Genomic DNA, 15,422 nt, shown 5'->3' with positions numbered 1-15,422 from the left:
TGAATGTGATGGGAAAACAAAAATTATGCCAAATAATATTATGCATATGATCACACACAATAATGAAAGCTTCACCTTCTGCCCTATCTATCACGAAAATAAAATTGTGATTGTCATAAAAGCACGTGCTTGATATGAATGTCCGAACGCAAGGCTATCATGCACAATGCAAAGTGTGGATTCCAAACAAAACACAATGTATCATATCAGTTCAAGAAATGTTGTAGGATCACGCACGTTGAGACCGATTTAAAGGTTCCACCAAATCCGTAGCAATTACTTTGAAATTAATTTTGGCTAACTTTTACTTCTAAAATACAATGACAAAGATACGGAGGGTTGTCGTGAAATTTGTTTTTTTTTTTAAACCGAAAATGGTTGGACATCATTTCAGTTTGTTTTTATTATATGTATATATATATATATGCACTTAGTGTTGATACTCTATGGCTTTCGAGCTTGTAGCTGCTCACTTTCAAATTAAACTCTAAGGATGTAATATTCAATCGATTTTGAAATAAAATTTCAACCTGAAAACCGTGTTGAAACCATTGCATTCAACTATGTATATGAGTATGACATTGACAAAGAAATGGTAGCAGGAGGCCCAAAGGCTGCTAGCAGGCAATGCAGAAAGAACAATCCACATACAACAGAAGGTGGACTATAACAGAAATTCCATCTAGAGCCCCCACTACTGGATTTTCTTTGCAACTATGATTACAAAATGACTGAAAAGGAATGAGATTGTCCTTGATCTTATTTGGGAAAAGATGGTTAAAGAGGAAGGGAGCTTGAGTGAGCTTCTGATTGCAAAGCTGTGAATGGTACTCAGATTATGTCATTTCACAACAAGAAGATAGGCTTGGGCCAAGGCCCAAAATACAAGCCTCAAGACACAATGTAAATCTAAACTTTAAAGTGAATAATTTTATATTTTGTTTTTTGTTTTAGTTCTCCATCTCTATGATTCACTTGGAAACATAAATCCTTTAATGAGAAAAAGTGGAGAAATTTGTCTGAATTGAAGGAAGGCTAAAGTCTAGACAATCTCAGTCTCGTTTTGTTTCATATGTTTCTAATTTTCTCAAAGACATGGCAGTATCAAAATAAAAGCTGCAAAGGGAACTAACTGCTCTTTGTAACATAATGCATGTCAATAAAATATAGACAACAATTATTAATAAATCTAATTTGGGAAAACATACAATTACATTTGCATCAATCTTCTTTGATCTATCTTATAATTGAAATGCACATAAATTATCTCATAATTGTGTCACAAAGATAGGGATGAATATTACAGATAATCAACTCTTCCATGCCAAACGCACTTATGGAGCCTCAACTCAGCTCTCACAACAGGGATAAGCTGGGAATGCTTCTAGTCAAAAGCAGATGTGATCCTTCAATAACTTGCCGAATCTCGGCTTACTGCTCAACTCAAGAACATACACCATTAGTGAAAACTCTTAGAATCCCACACCTCGAGATAGATTACAAAGCACACACACCCAAATTACTCTTGCTCTAATCCCTATGAGGGTTATTGGCGTCTTCTAGTTCTGTGCATAAAAGGGACTAAACTCATTCTCCTCTCACCTAGATTATGCGATCTCATAAATGTTATCGAATCTCATTCCGGTAAATGTTGTTGTGGCTGTTATCAAATCTCATTCTCCTCTTTAAGCACTGAATTTCAACTAGCAGAATATTGTGACCCAAAACTATAAATATGCATATAAATTGTTGTATCGTGCATGCTATTTGTTGTTGTTCTGTTCTCAGTTAGGACTCTAAACTGAGAATACCGATACACTTTATTGTTGTCCTGTGCTTAAGGTTTATTCAAATGTTACCATCAGAGACATTTGCCCACGCTCTTAAACGAGGGTCTAGACCAAGCCCATAAACTCGAATCTAGAGTTAGAAGACTAAGGGCAGTCATGGTGCCGAAACTGAAATGATCTCAGGGACAGTGGCTATTACAAGATAATGACAGAATGGGAGAGTAGAGGATGCGCAACAATAGTTTGATAGAATGCTTGAACGTAATGCAGTTTCATGGACCACGCTGATTGCAGGGTATGCCCAGAGTGGCTGTAGTTTTATGTTGAACCAGTTCTATTGCCGTAATTTGTTCAGAAATGAATTCGATTTGTATGAATACGTTAGGGTTCAATCTTTGTAAGGAGACTCTGCACATAAATTGGGAAAATCAATGTTGTTAATTAGGCAAAACTCTGGATTGACAGTGAACCATTATATTTGGGCAAAGGAAGGACAGCGCGCGCGGAGCTGGAGCGAGGGTTTGGAGAATCGCAGCAGCAGCAGCTTCGCCTTGGCCTGGGCCGCGAGGCCTGTTTTGGGGCCTGGCCTCCGCCATGGCCCATTCTGATCCATCATCTGGGGATGCAGAGAAAGCTTTCTCTGATTTGGTAAAATCTCTGCCCCTCGTCCGTCCGAAGCCAGCAACATCCAAATTTGTTAAGAAACTTGATACACTCCAAGAAGTTCAGTTACCTCCTTCTCTTCCACGAATGGCAGCTTTATCTCTAGCAGAAAAAGGGCTCATTGGGCAGTTCACAGGCTTATGGCCCTCACCAAAGACAGTCCAGAGATGGGTGGAAAGGAACTGGTCTGATAAAACTCAAGGAAAGATATCGATTCGATTCTGCGGCAAAGGCTATTATACCTTCCATTTTGAAACCAAAGCAGATAAGGATCTGATATTTAGAAACGGGCCCTATTTTATGGACTCTAGAGGGTTATATCTGAACAAATGGACCCCTGATTTCGACCCTGAACTCGATATTCCGAATGCGGTTCCGGTTTGGGTCCGTCTTCCCCATCTCCCCCTGCACTGCTGGGGAGATGACTCGGTAAAAGCAATAGGGAATGCAATCGGCAAGTACATCGACAGAAGCGAGCCTAAAGATAACATGCAAGCTTGTGCAAGGATTTGCGTAGAAGTGGACCTTGGGAAAGGCCTACCAGAAGCCATCAAGCTGAAGGTGGATGACTGGAGCTACATACAGCAGCTGGACTACGAGCAAATTCCATTTAAATGTAAGGTATGTCATGAATATGGCCATTTTGCCAATAGATGCTCTAAAAATACTAATCTTGACTCTGAAGGTCAAGGAGATCAGTGGGAAACGGTTAAAAAAAAGAAAGCAGCACCTCAGGCAAAACAAGATCCACCTCCTGAACAACCGGGACCCTCCTCTCCTCGCCCCACCTCTCCATCCTTTAACCCTCCTGGACCTTCCCTTGACTCTTCCTTCCCCTCCTCTTCCAATCCTTTCCTTATTTTATCCTCTGATGATCCTCAGACTGATCAGCCATCTCCGAATCTGATTGAGCCCCCCTTGATTTCTTCGACCCCCTCTCAGCCCGTCATTGATCCTCCCCCCTTCAGAACCACCAGAAGTTCCTCCAAAGACTTTGGCTCCTCCGGTGATATCCACAAGAAACCTGGACCAGGCAGAAAGTCAGCCAAGCAGCATCGGGAAGAAAGCACGCAAAAGGACATAGCCCTAGGGATCCAAACTCCTATGGAATCTTTCATTACAGGTTCACAAGAGAAAGAAACAGCAGGTAAAGAACATGAGAGGCGAGCACCTCCTCGCTCGAACGCCTCATGATGAAGCTTTTATCTTGGAACAGCAGGGGTATGGGGCACCCCTCCAAATCAGCTGCCCTACGAGATCTTCTTCAAACAGAAAGACCTGAAATTGTTCTGATACAGGAAACCAAGCAAAGTCAGAGCGAAATGCAAATAATTATAGAAGCCCAAAAAAATTTCTCAGGGGCCAGTAGCAACTCCAGAGGAGCCTCTGGAGGAATCACAACCATGTGGAATAAGCAGTACTGGGACTGCAAATCCTTTGTCCTCAATCAAAACTGGGTCAGGACCAACCTTACCAACAAGGAAGAGAGCTGTGACTTCATCATTTATAATGTCTATATCCCCAACCATTACCGGGAAAAGGAACAATGTTGGAAGGAATTGAAGGAAGAAATAGACAAGGAGCAGAACCCAAATGTTATTCTTGCTGGAGACTTCAATTTAATTCTTCATGCGAATGAGAAAAGGGGGGGCACCTTCACCCCCGACCCCTCCAGAAGACAGCTGGAAATGATAATGGCTGAACATGAACTGATGGATATCATTCCAAAAAATAGGAAATATACTTGGAACAACAGAAGATTGGGACCAGGCAACATTATGGAAAGGTTGGACAGAATACTGGTCAATGTTTCCCTTCTCTCCTCCTTTGCCGCAGGCCACACCAAAATTCTCAGTACCACAGCCTCAGATCACTTCCCCATTCTCTTAACGCTGGACTCCCACGCTCATTTGGGACCAATTCCGTTCAGGTACAATCCCTTGTGGAGAGACAGCGCTGAGGCCGAGGCTATCATAGAAGAAACTTGGAAGCAACACGTTGAAGGTTCCCCAATTCATATTTGGGAAACAAAACTTCGAAACATAAGGAAGGCACTCAAGGATTGGGCAAAAGCCAGCTATCAAGAGCCAGAAAAAATAAAGAAAAAAATACAGCAGGATTTGGAAGAGATCCACCAACAAATAGAGGACCATGGATTCACTCATCAGCTGAAAAGTAAGGAATGGGAGGTTCAGGGACAGCTAATTCAAATAAAGAGAGCGGAAGAGATCAAATGGAGGATCAAGTCAAGAGAATTATGGTTAAAGGAAGGTGATAAAAATACGACATACTTTCACAAGCAGGCCACAGCAAAAAAAACAAGGAACAATGTTACCACTATTACTGATAGTCAAGGCAGCCAGCATAATGACCAAGAATCTATAAAAAGAGCTGCCTTCCTCCATTACAAATGTCTCCTCACAGAAACCCAAGGAGACGCTGACTATTCGGCCTTCCTTAAGCATCTTCCGGAAAAAATCTCTGTTGAGGAGAATGACAGGTTAAACAGTGAAATTACAGAGGAGGAGATCAGAAAAGCCATCTGGACTTTACAACCAGACAAGTCCCCAGGTCCAGACGGTTTCCCAATAAATTTTTACAGGGACCATTGGCATTTGATAAAAAAAGATCTTGTTAAAATGATGAAAGGAATCCAAAGGAAAAAGAAAATGGGGGGCTTCACAAATTCAACTTTTCTCGCCCTCATTCCTAAGGAAAACCGCCCCACTTCTTTCTCCAGATTTAGACCTATTTCTTTGTGTAACACTTCTTACAAGATCTTTGCAAAAATTATAGCAACCAGGCTCCAGCCTCTTCTCCCTTCCCTTATATCTGAAAATCAAGGAGGCTTCATGTCCAACAGGCAAATTCATGACACCATCACCTTGGTTCAAGAAGCTATCCACTCCAGCACATCTAGGCAGGAGAAAGGCTTCGTTCTTAAGCTAGATTTAGCCAACGCATTCGATCGAGTAAGACACTCATTCTTGTTCGCTGTCTTGAGGAAAATGGGATTTAATTCTGCCTTCATCAGCACCATTGCCGCTTGTATCTCTGGCCCCTGGATCTCGCCTCTCATAAACGGCCGCCCTTGTGATGCTTTTCAATCCTCAAGAGGGCTAAGGCAAGGTTGCCCTCTTTCCCCTTATCTTTTCATCTTGATGGCTGAATCCTTTAGCAGCACCCTTGAACACAACAGAAGAGTTGGCCTCATCTCTGGTATCAAGTTTGGAAACGGAGTGAAAAATATCAATCACTCACAATTTGCTGACGATACTCTGCTTATTGGTGGGGCATCCACTACTATAGCAAGGCGCTTCAAAATCCTCCTCGATCAATTTATGGCGTGCTCAGGAGGAGAAGTCAACTTCCAAAAAAGTTGCATCTATGGATGGAACATCTCCAATCAAACAACCCACAGTATTGCTAACATCTTTGGAGTTGCCTTCAAAGCAACCTGGGACCACTTCACCTACCTTGGGATGCCGGTCACCATGGGCTCTCTAAAAGCCACCACCTGGAATGAAATAATAGACAAAGTCAAAAGGAAGGTTCAGCAATGGGGAACTCAATGGCTTAACCCAGCTGGCAGATTAATTTTGCTCAAATCAGGTATCTCCTCCTTACCTTTATACCGATTCACACTTTATCAAGCTCCTGCTTCTTTTCACTATAAGCTGGAAACCGCCCTCCGCAATTTTTTATGGCAAGGAGGGAAAAAAGAAAAAAATAGATTCAATTTGGTCAATTGGAAAAGCGTAATACAATCTCCAGATAGAGGTGGGTTGGGAATCAGAGCTCCTAAAATTCTAAATCTCGCTTTCGGGATTAAAATGGCTTGGAGGCTAATTAATGAACCAAAAGCCTGGTGGAAACAGGTCATTGAATGCAAATATCTCTCTGACAATAGACAAAGACTCCTTGAAACTGATATTCCCAATAGAGATTCTACCAAAATCTGGCACCTCTGTAAGAAAGCAATCCCCACTCTCATTCAAAACACCTCAAAGATTCCGGGGGAAGGGAGCAGTATAAATTATGCCACTGATAAAATTATGGGTTTCCAACCTCTAAATACTGTTGAAGAAGCCATTCCCTTCATCCTCTATCTTAACAGCAAAGGCATTCAGAGGCTGGACCAAATTTCAAAATGGGATGCTGATACTGGAGCTTGGACTAGCTGGGACTTTCCAGTTATTCCCCCACACTTGGAATCAAGCTATCAAGCCCTCCATAAAAATCTTCAGAACAGAGCCCCCATTAAAAAAGGAGCAGCAGATGGGTTTAGATGGGACCCCACGGGCTCAAGCTATACCATCAAATCTGGCTACCAATTCATTTGCAACAACACTTACCAGACTCCCGTCTGGAATCAATGGAGAACAATATGGAAATGTGAGGCCATCCCCAAGGTCAAATTCTTCATCTGGTTGCTGTTAAAGGGCAGAATCCTCACTTCGGAAAACCTAAGAAAGAGAGGGATACATGGACCTTCAATCTGCCCTAATTGTTGCTCTGAGGAGGAAACCATCCACCATCTATTCCTTGATTGCATCTTCGCGAAGAAATGCTGGACCATCATGTCCAACTTGGGCAATATAACATGGCAACCTCAGCAAAACATTGCAGAGACAATCCAAGATTGGAGAAGGAATTGCCCTTGGAAAGATAAAAGGAGCAAGATAGTCAAAAGAACTTGGGATATCATACCTCACAACCTTCTATGGAAAATCTGGCTCACAAGAAACAAGAAAATCTTTCAAAACAAAGAGGGCAATGTTTGGAAGACATGCAACAATGCTCACCTCTTGGCGCAGGAGACGATGGCAGCCAAATACTCAGGGAAAATTATAGCTAAAGACTATTCAGTTGAGGAGAGGCTAATGATCAAGCATATTCTAGGTCGTTCAGGTCATCAACAGAGTATTCAGAGAACTGACAGACAGCATCAACATCAGACCAGGGAATGGGAAATTAGACTACCAACCCAGGAATTCAAGAGGTGGATCCAGAGTAACAACTGCCCAATTTTATACTTTGATGGCGCCTCAAAGTCCAACCCAGGACCAGCAGGCGCAGGAGGTGTTATCATTGATGAATTAGGAGAAGAAATCTGCAACTACGAATGGAGTTTGGGGGAAAAAACAAATAATAATGCAGAGGCTCTCGCACTGTATCAAGGGTTGTTGCAATTAAAAAGCATGGGGATTAGAAAAGCTCTAGTTTTAGGAGACTCCTCCATAGTCATTGGCCTCATGAACCATCACCGGAGATCTCCAAACAGTAATCTTCAGCAACATATCCAACGCATCAATCTCCTCACCAAACACTTTGAAAAAATCAGATTCTGCCATATCCTTCGCACGCTCAATGGGAAAGTGGATAAACATGCGAATAACGCAGTTGGACATCCGGAAGGTGCATTGAGGCACAATCACAGAGATTTTTTCCAGCCTCTGCCATGAAGCAGGCCGACCCTGACATTGCCCAGGCACGCAGATCCAGCAAGTGTGTGACGGGCATGGTTACAACAGTCCCAGGACACTTGACAGAGAGTATGAAATGCATAAACAGTCTCATTCAGGCCTTGATTCAAAGAATAACTGACATCCCGAGAAAAAACAATCACCTCAGCGAAGGACGGAAGAACGATTGCACTGCTCCAGCAAATCGACTTAGAGATTTAGGAAAATATCTTAATAATACAGAGGATCCGACTTCTGCAATGCCTTCAGGCCATGGTTGGTTCCGTTCCATAAATACGGGCAGAGGAAAGCAAAGACTTGTCATTCATTGCTATGAGCAAGAGCAGCTTCGCTGGAATGAAGAAGGCGCACTTGTCCAGAGTCGAAGACGAAATCAATCTCTGGTATCGCCATTCCTTGCTTTGATTATCTCTTCTCTAATCTTTATCGTGGTGCTTTTCAGGAATAGTTTCAGTGGGAAGGCGAGAACTACTGCTCCATTCTTTCATCAATCTCTGTTTTATTTACTTCACCTCTGCTGGCCATCCTCCATCTTTCAAACTTGCCCCTTCAGTACGCCCCTCTCTGGTTCATTCTCTCTAATCTGCAGTATTTCCCTTTCAAATTTGCGCGCTATCATCCAGCCTCTCTTTTATTCCCCTTCTCTCACTCAGAAAGCGAGAGCTGTTAGCACGACCCCCTTTTGTTTATTCTCCCTAACCTTCAGTACTCCTCCTTCAACCCTACGCATCATCATCCGGCCCTTCTTATTCTTCTCCATTGTTGTTCAGCACATCCCCCGCAGCAAAGAGGAGTTAGCAGCCCACCACAGTGAAAACGCCCCTCAGAGAATCCAAGCCCAAGTAGTGATGGAGCGTCCTGAGCAATGCTTTCATTGCCGCGATCTTCAGGCCGAATTCGAAGAGGTCAGAGCTCAACAAAGGGTATTGGAAGATCAAGTTCGGAACATGGAAGCCAGGCACGCTGAACAGATCCGGAGCCTGGAAGCCAAATTTGACGAGCAGTTCAGAATTTTACACAGCAAATACCGCACAGAAATGAACCTGTTTCTCCACCGTGTTCATTCACTTCATGAGCAGTTCAACGGACTCAGCAATAGATGCATACACGCTGAGGAATCGCTGTCAATCTTAAGGGAAATCATGGAAGCAAAGCAGAAAGATAAATCATCATCCTCAAGTGCAAAGCCATTGGAAGCAGACCAGAACCCAGAGGATTCCACAGCGAGACAGATCAGTCGTATTGACATTGATTAACTATGTGCTGTAAATGCAAGTTTTGGTGCCACCAATATGTCCGAATTTATAGTAGCAATAGATGTTTTTTAGCTAGAAGTTATAGAAATCAATTCAAGGACAGGAACCTCATGCTTTCTCCTTGGATTTGTAATGCTCTCGAAGCAATCTATGTATGGCTTCATGCCTTATTCCCTTTTTCAATCAATATATAGCAGCCGATCTTGTCAAAAAAAAAAAAAAATAGGCAAAACTCTGATATTATTTAAATAATGTGATGTTGAACATTACAGACAGCGCACAATTGGGATGTAATATCCACGGCAATTGCAGAAGTTAATTGGCAAATCGAATTACAATGTTAAGAAATGCAGTAGAGCGTTTGAAGGATTGATGGAGGAGGCGTTAAATTGGGTTGAAGACTTCAACAATACTTGGTGGTCTGTAATCGAATAAATTCGATTGGACAGCGCTGAAGAATGTATCGATTTGGTAAATGAAGTTTTAATGTTCCAAATTTCATTTGCTATTAACACTATTCTAAATCCAGAATCATGGAATGCTAAAAGCGTTGGTAACACCATCCAAATTCTGCCTGTGAGCCATTAGACAACGAATTAACATTTGAAATTGTAGAAAAAGACCACAAGCTAACGAGTCTGGCAAAGTTATTAAATGAAGGCGCTGAAAGATTACAATCTGGCAAAGTCTCAACAGCAGTATTGTAGTAGTCGTATGAGGTTAACTGTAATGTTAATGTCAAGGTATGAAATTCTGGCATTCAATTTTAAGAGCTGGTAAGCAGAATGGGAAGGGCGCACTTATATATTTGATATTGGTTCATTTAAATTAAATGATGGGGCATTGTCTCATTGACTTCTGAGTATATGAAATCAGATACTGAAATCCATATATAAATGATTGTGGAAATGATTCAAGAAGAAGATTTTGGGCTTAAAACCAGAATTAAAAGGGCTATTGTATTGAGGTTTGGTTGAGACAAAACTTTGTGCAATTTAATGTGAAATGGAAACCATATAGATAATGGCCAAGAGTGAGTGAAATGCCAAGCTTTTGATTGAATCCAGCATATGTGAATGTAATTGTGGTAATGGATCTGAATTATGAGAGCATTCGAAGTTGATGGGATTGATAGTTAAAATATGAATGAGGATGAAGGAAACTTCACATATAGTGATTGATTTTTATTGAGTTTTCATGAACCATGAAATATGTGAACAGGTGTTTGAGAAGCTTATGCATGCAAATGATAAAATGTGAACTTGCCAGGAATTGAAAGGTAAGCTTCCGCATATTAATTGAGATTGCCAGTGGTAGAAATTTGCCAGACATTGAGGTACTGATTGAGCATAGGCCGAGATGCATGTTCAAATGCATTTGAAGAAAGATTCTGGGTATTGCAGGCTATGCGTGCGTCAGTAAGGACTAAGGAGAGTATTAATGTACAATGAGATTCCATTGTGAGGGATACGATGGAATTCTGGGAATTAATTTCACAGTCGTTTTTGGCCAGAGATTCATATTATATTTAACAAGTTCTCTCATTGTCAAAATTCTTTGTGATACATAAGTTTTGGAAAATTGAATACTATCATGTCAGTGAGGTTATTGCCTCTCGACGCAAAGATTTTGAGATTAGTCAGTAAATGAAAAGCTTCCCAAATTCACATGACATGACGAAAGAAAAAAAATGTCCCAAAAAAAACTGAGAGCTCAGGTGGCAGCAACCAATTTTGGTCAGGTACTTTAAATTGTTCATTTCCAGATGTCCGGTAGTTTTCATTTATAGATACTGAGTTCAGAAGGATTTTTGCAGGTTAGAACCTCCCTCTCTCCTACATAATTTGGTGATGAAGAATCTGGACTTTAAAAATGAAACAACAAAAATTTGAAAATGAAATCGAGATTTAAAAATGAAATTTCATACTTCTAATAACCCTAGATAGATTTAGTTTCAGTTTCACTCGTAATCAAACTTAGTAATTCTCTTCCCAAATTTATAAAAAAAAAAATTGCTATCATATAATAACCGTTCTTAGGCCCAGTGTGTGAACCTAGGCTCTGATACCAAGTGTAAGGACTATATACATCTTGTTTAGATAATCTTCGGCAAAATCACATAATCAAACTTTTGTCGACGCGTTTCGAACCAACCAGTGTGGTTCATCGTCAGGACAAGTTGAAGAACCAATCTGGTTTAACTTGATTAAATAGAGCGTGCAAGGACTCCAACAGCTAACAGCTAACGGCTAATTTGACCTAATGCTCCTGGTCAAACCACTAAATTAGTAAATTAATATTTCTGAAAATAGCTAAATAGGCAAATAAGGGAATTCAATTGTTAATTAAAAATAAATAGATATATTATTATTAATATCCCAAAAATAATATTAATATTTTAATTATAATGGTCATTATATCTCATAATATATATTAAATAAATTATTCCAATATTATTTAAATACAATTGAAAGGTAATAAATCACTATTCTTTTGATAATTTAGTTACACTAGGTAAATGAGTAATAATTATTTAATGGTCCATTGGTAAGTTAGGTCCTTACTATTTAGTTCTTTAAAATATATCATATTTATTATTTAAAATAATGGTCCATTAAAATACTAAGGTATATAAAATAATATATGTTTATTAATATTCTATATCTACTAATTAATTTATAATTCCAAACAACTTGTTAAAACTTTATTATTCCTAGAATTTAGTTAAAATAGGAAAATATCATAATTTAGGGTAAAGTCCCATAGTATAACTAATATTATCCTAATTTATCCTTTAAACCTACCGGTCAAATAATCAATATTCGATCAATATTTTTATTCCAAAAAAATATTAAGGTAACTAAGTCCTTAGGTAATTATATTAATACCTATAGGGTTGATAAAGTCCATGTATATTATTAATCAAATTTCTATTAATAATCAATATATATTCAATATTTATTTATTCCAAAAATATTGAAGTTAACTATGTCATTAGGTAAATGTATTATTATTAATAAGGTTTAAAAGGTTAGACATTAGTTAAAGGGAAACTTAATTCTAAGGTTATAATAGAAGTAATTATAGATGTATAATTAATGAAATAATGGAAAAATCAAATTTAATTATAATAAGCCCAATAACATCATAAACAGGTTAAGGTTAATACAATAATTAGCCCGAAACCAATTCCTAATTTAATAAAGACTAAACACTCCAAAATAATCTGACAAACCTGCTAAAAGAAAAATTAAAGGAGGGGGGAGACAGACACCCTAAGACAAAACAAAAACAAAAAGGGAGAATGAGGAGGCTAGGAAGATAAGGCTGGGACCCAGCAACTGCTAATCTTCCAGCCATCATCCCTATTAAGATTGTTCGGCCTTTTCTCAATCTCCAGGGCCTCTCTAAATTTGCGATGGTGAAACTGTTGGCAATGACTTGAGCCTTCTCTATACATACATGATGCATAGTCTTCCCCGCATGCTCAGCCAGGGCCGAGGACTTGGTCCTACCATGTCTTAAGTTAGCCGAATGCTCGCTAATCCGCTGATTGATAGAGCGACCAGTCTCACCAATATAAGGGGTCCCACAGGAACAAGGAATGACATAGACGCCCTTCATGTCCTTAGGGTCTATCGGGTCTTTCACAGACCTGAGGGAGCCACGGATAGTATTGAGAGGTCTAAAAGTTGCAGGAACATCATACTTCTTCAGAATCCTCGCAATCCTGTCCGTGATTCCTTGGATGTAAGGAAGGTTCACACCCATGATACGATCATTAGGAGCCCTTCGGACTGAAGGCTCTTTCTTGGCCCTAAGGAAGGCTTTTTGACCTAGGCGCCTATTGTAACCATTCTTCTCAAAGACTTCTAGGAAGGCTTTATTTTTTTTAACAGCAAATACGACCAGAAAGAAACGCATTGAGATTTCAAATTTATTCAACACACACATAGCTGACGCTCATTTTAGGAAACATATCATAACATTTACATACTTTAACTAAGATCAATTTGTAATGGAGACTCTGCTTGTTTTGCTGGTACTAGTATTCCCTTGTTGTCGGTCACTTCTGCGAGTGAATGATGACGCACTTGATCCGAATGCGAAGACCCACCGGTTAACCTCCCAACCTACTCCTTGGGTACTCTTCTTCCCCACAAACCCCCGAGCTGCAATGGGGTTGTATGATGGAGGAAAGCTCTAGCTGGCAGAGGAGAGCACACCTTGGCTCAAGAGTCCCCTCTCTAAAAATCCTCTACCTCACCAAACTCACTATAGCTTCGTAATCACTGCTCTCCCATCATATCATCCATCCCACCATAGGGTTCCCAAAAGTCCCCTCTCCCATGGCTTTCCCCTTCTTTTATAAGAGTCCTGATAGATGACACTTGGCATGTCATGCATAATTATATATATATATTTTAATTTAATAGCTTGATTATTCACCTACCCATGTGTCACTCTCTCATCAAGGGTCACCCAAAATTATTTACTTAACTTTTTATTTAAAACTAATATTTTCCTCACCTCACAAGATTCCTATTTCTTCTCCTAGTTGTCTCTTTATCCCCCCCCCTTTTATTCCTTAAATTGTGTTTATTACTTGAAGTCAATTATTGAGTCAAGATTTTATCCCCAATCTACTCCCTAATTTAACTCAGGTTTATCTCTTAGATGGATATTCTTATGTTGGTTGTTGCCACATGGAGCTTCTCTAAATTTAATTTATTATCTTATTTTAATTCACCTTCATCTTTTCTTAATTAGGTTTAATTAGTTTACGATTAATCTTTATCCTTACAATTATGTTCATTATGATTGCTGATGATTGACAAATGTTGTTGATGATAGTTGCTGATACTATCATACTCTTGATATTTGGTCTCTATGTCATGTATTTCTTTTATTATCAAGGTCATGTAACGACCTATGTTGGTTTCCCCACTATGCTTGGGATGAAGGATGTTATACTCTTGTATTATCATGTGTAAACTTTTGGTATATCCCCACTTTGATGGGAGATGGATGTATGTATGAGTCTTTGGTGATAGGAAGGTCATTTATGATAGAGTCATGTTCTTGTAGAACATCTTTTTGCAGACCTTGCTTACAGTCAGGGGGAGCATGAACAACACACTTCAGCAGAGCAGAGACTTCAGCATGTACTCAGAGGGAGCATGGACAGATTGGTACACCTTGGCATATACAAAGGGGGAGCTCATTCAGAGATTTCAGCAGGTACTCAGGGGGAGTATGGACAGCGGAATGTTTATCAAGGAAAGAGAATATCTTGGTCCGCCCTTTGCCCTTGATGTCAAAGGGGGAGAGTGATTTGGTGTTGTTGCCATCAAGTCCAAAGGGGGAGATTGTTGGCATTATGATGCATGTGTTGTACTTGATGGCAACCCACACGTCGAAGAACAACTCACTTATATATAACTAGATGAATCTACAGAAGAGATATAAGATGTGACAGAATACATGGGATGTAGGACAACTCAAAGGAATCAGATGACAGTTCTCAGTATGACAAGTTAGCTTTGCCATCAAGTCCAAAGGGGGAGATTGTTGGCATTATGATACAAGTGTTGTCTTGGATGGAAACTCTCACATATGACAGATCATAGTGCAGCAGGTCAGTATCAAAGAGTTGATGATCAGACTACAAAGATTGAAGAAAGAAGAGTATATACGCAGGTTCAATATGTACCAAGTCGTGTACATATGCAGGTTATATGCAGGGTCACTATGTACCAAGTCGCGTATATACGCAGGTTCGCTACATAACAAGTAGGGTATACACGCAGGTTCACTATATACAAAGGCGCATATACGCGTGGGATTGCTGATCAAAAGTCGCGTATGCGTATGCACACACTTTCATGCACGGAAAAGTGTGTACATGTGGGAAAGCTTATTTTTGGGTCCGTGGTATTTAGACCTATGGTTTTGGTCCTTGGTATTGTGTCCAAAGGATTGAACCCAGGTATTGGGTCCCTAGTATTGATTCTCAATGGTTTTGGACCATGGTATTGAGTAAGGCCTAAGACTATAAAAGGAGAAGAAGATCATTAGGAAAAGGATTCAAAAATGCTTGAATATCTGATGATGTATGAGATCCAGTATGCAGGTTATGGGTTCATGATGCTTTGCTTGATCTGAGCTAAGGAGGAATCTCAGCAGTTGATGGAGAACGAGATCTAAGGATAGATCATGATCATGAG

At 40.0% G+C, this 15,422-nt stretch overlaps 1 protein-coding gene across 1 annotated transcript; it reads left to right on the top strand.

Moving 5' to 3' along the window:
* The first annotated feature begins 4,231 nt into the window (after positions 1 to 4,231).
* Positions 4,232 to 7,918, top strand: LOC149209780 (uncharacterized). The gene is made up of 2 exons (XM_089398741.1): positions 4,232 to 6,065; positions 6,228 to 7,918. The coding sequence occupies exons 1-2, from the start codon at positions 4,232 to 4,234 to the stop codon at positions 7,916 to 7,918; spliced, it is 3,525 nt and encodes a 1,174-aa protein (XP_089254867.1).
* The last annotated feature ends 7,504 nt before the right edge of the window (positions 7,919 to 15,422 follow it).

Source organism: Pinus tabuliformis, chromosome 1_2 (genome assembly GCF_031772625.1).
Source record: "Pinus tabuliformis cultivar Carrire ecotype Pingquan chromosome 1_2, CPIR1, whole genome shotgun sequence".
NCBI classification, from domain to species: Eukaryota; Viridiplantae; Streptophyta; class Pinopsida; order Pinales; family Pinaceae; genus Pinus; species Pinus tabuliformis.
Note: the sequence above shows the minus strand (reverse complement) of the source record. Positions and strands in the feature narration are given on the sequence as shown.

Bases quoted from the DNA above. Each gene is read 5' to 3' on its own strand.
- LOC149209780 (XM_089398741.1), top strand. From the start codon at position 4,232: ATGGAAAGGTTGGACAGAATACTGGTCAATGTTTCCCTTCTCTCCTCC. The intron at 6,066-6,227 runs GTATCTCCTCCT...TACAATCTCCAG, and splicing joins ATTAATTTTGCTCAAATCAG to ATAGAGGTGGGTTGGGAATC.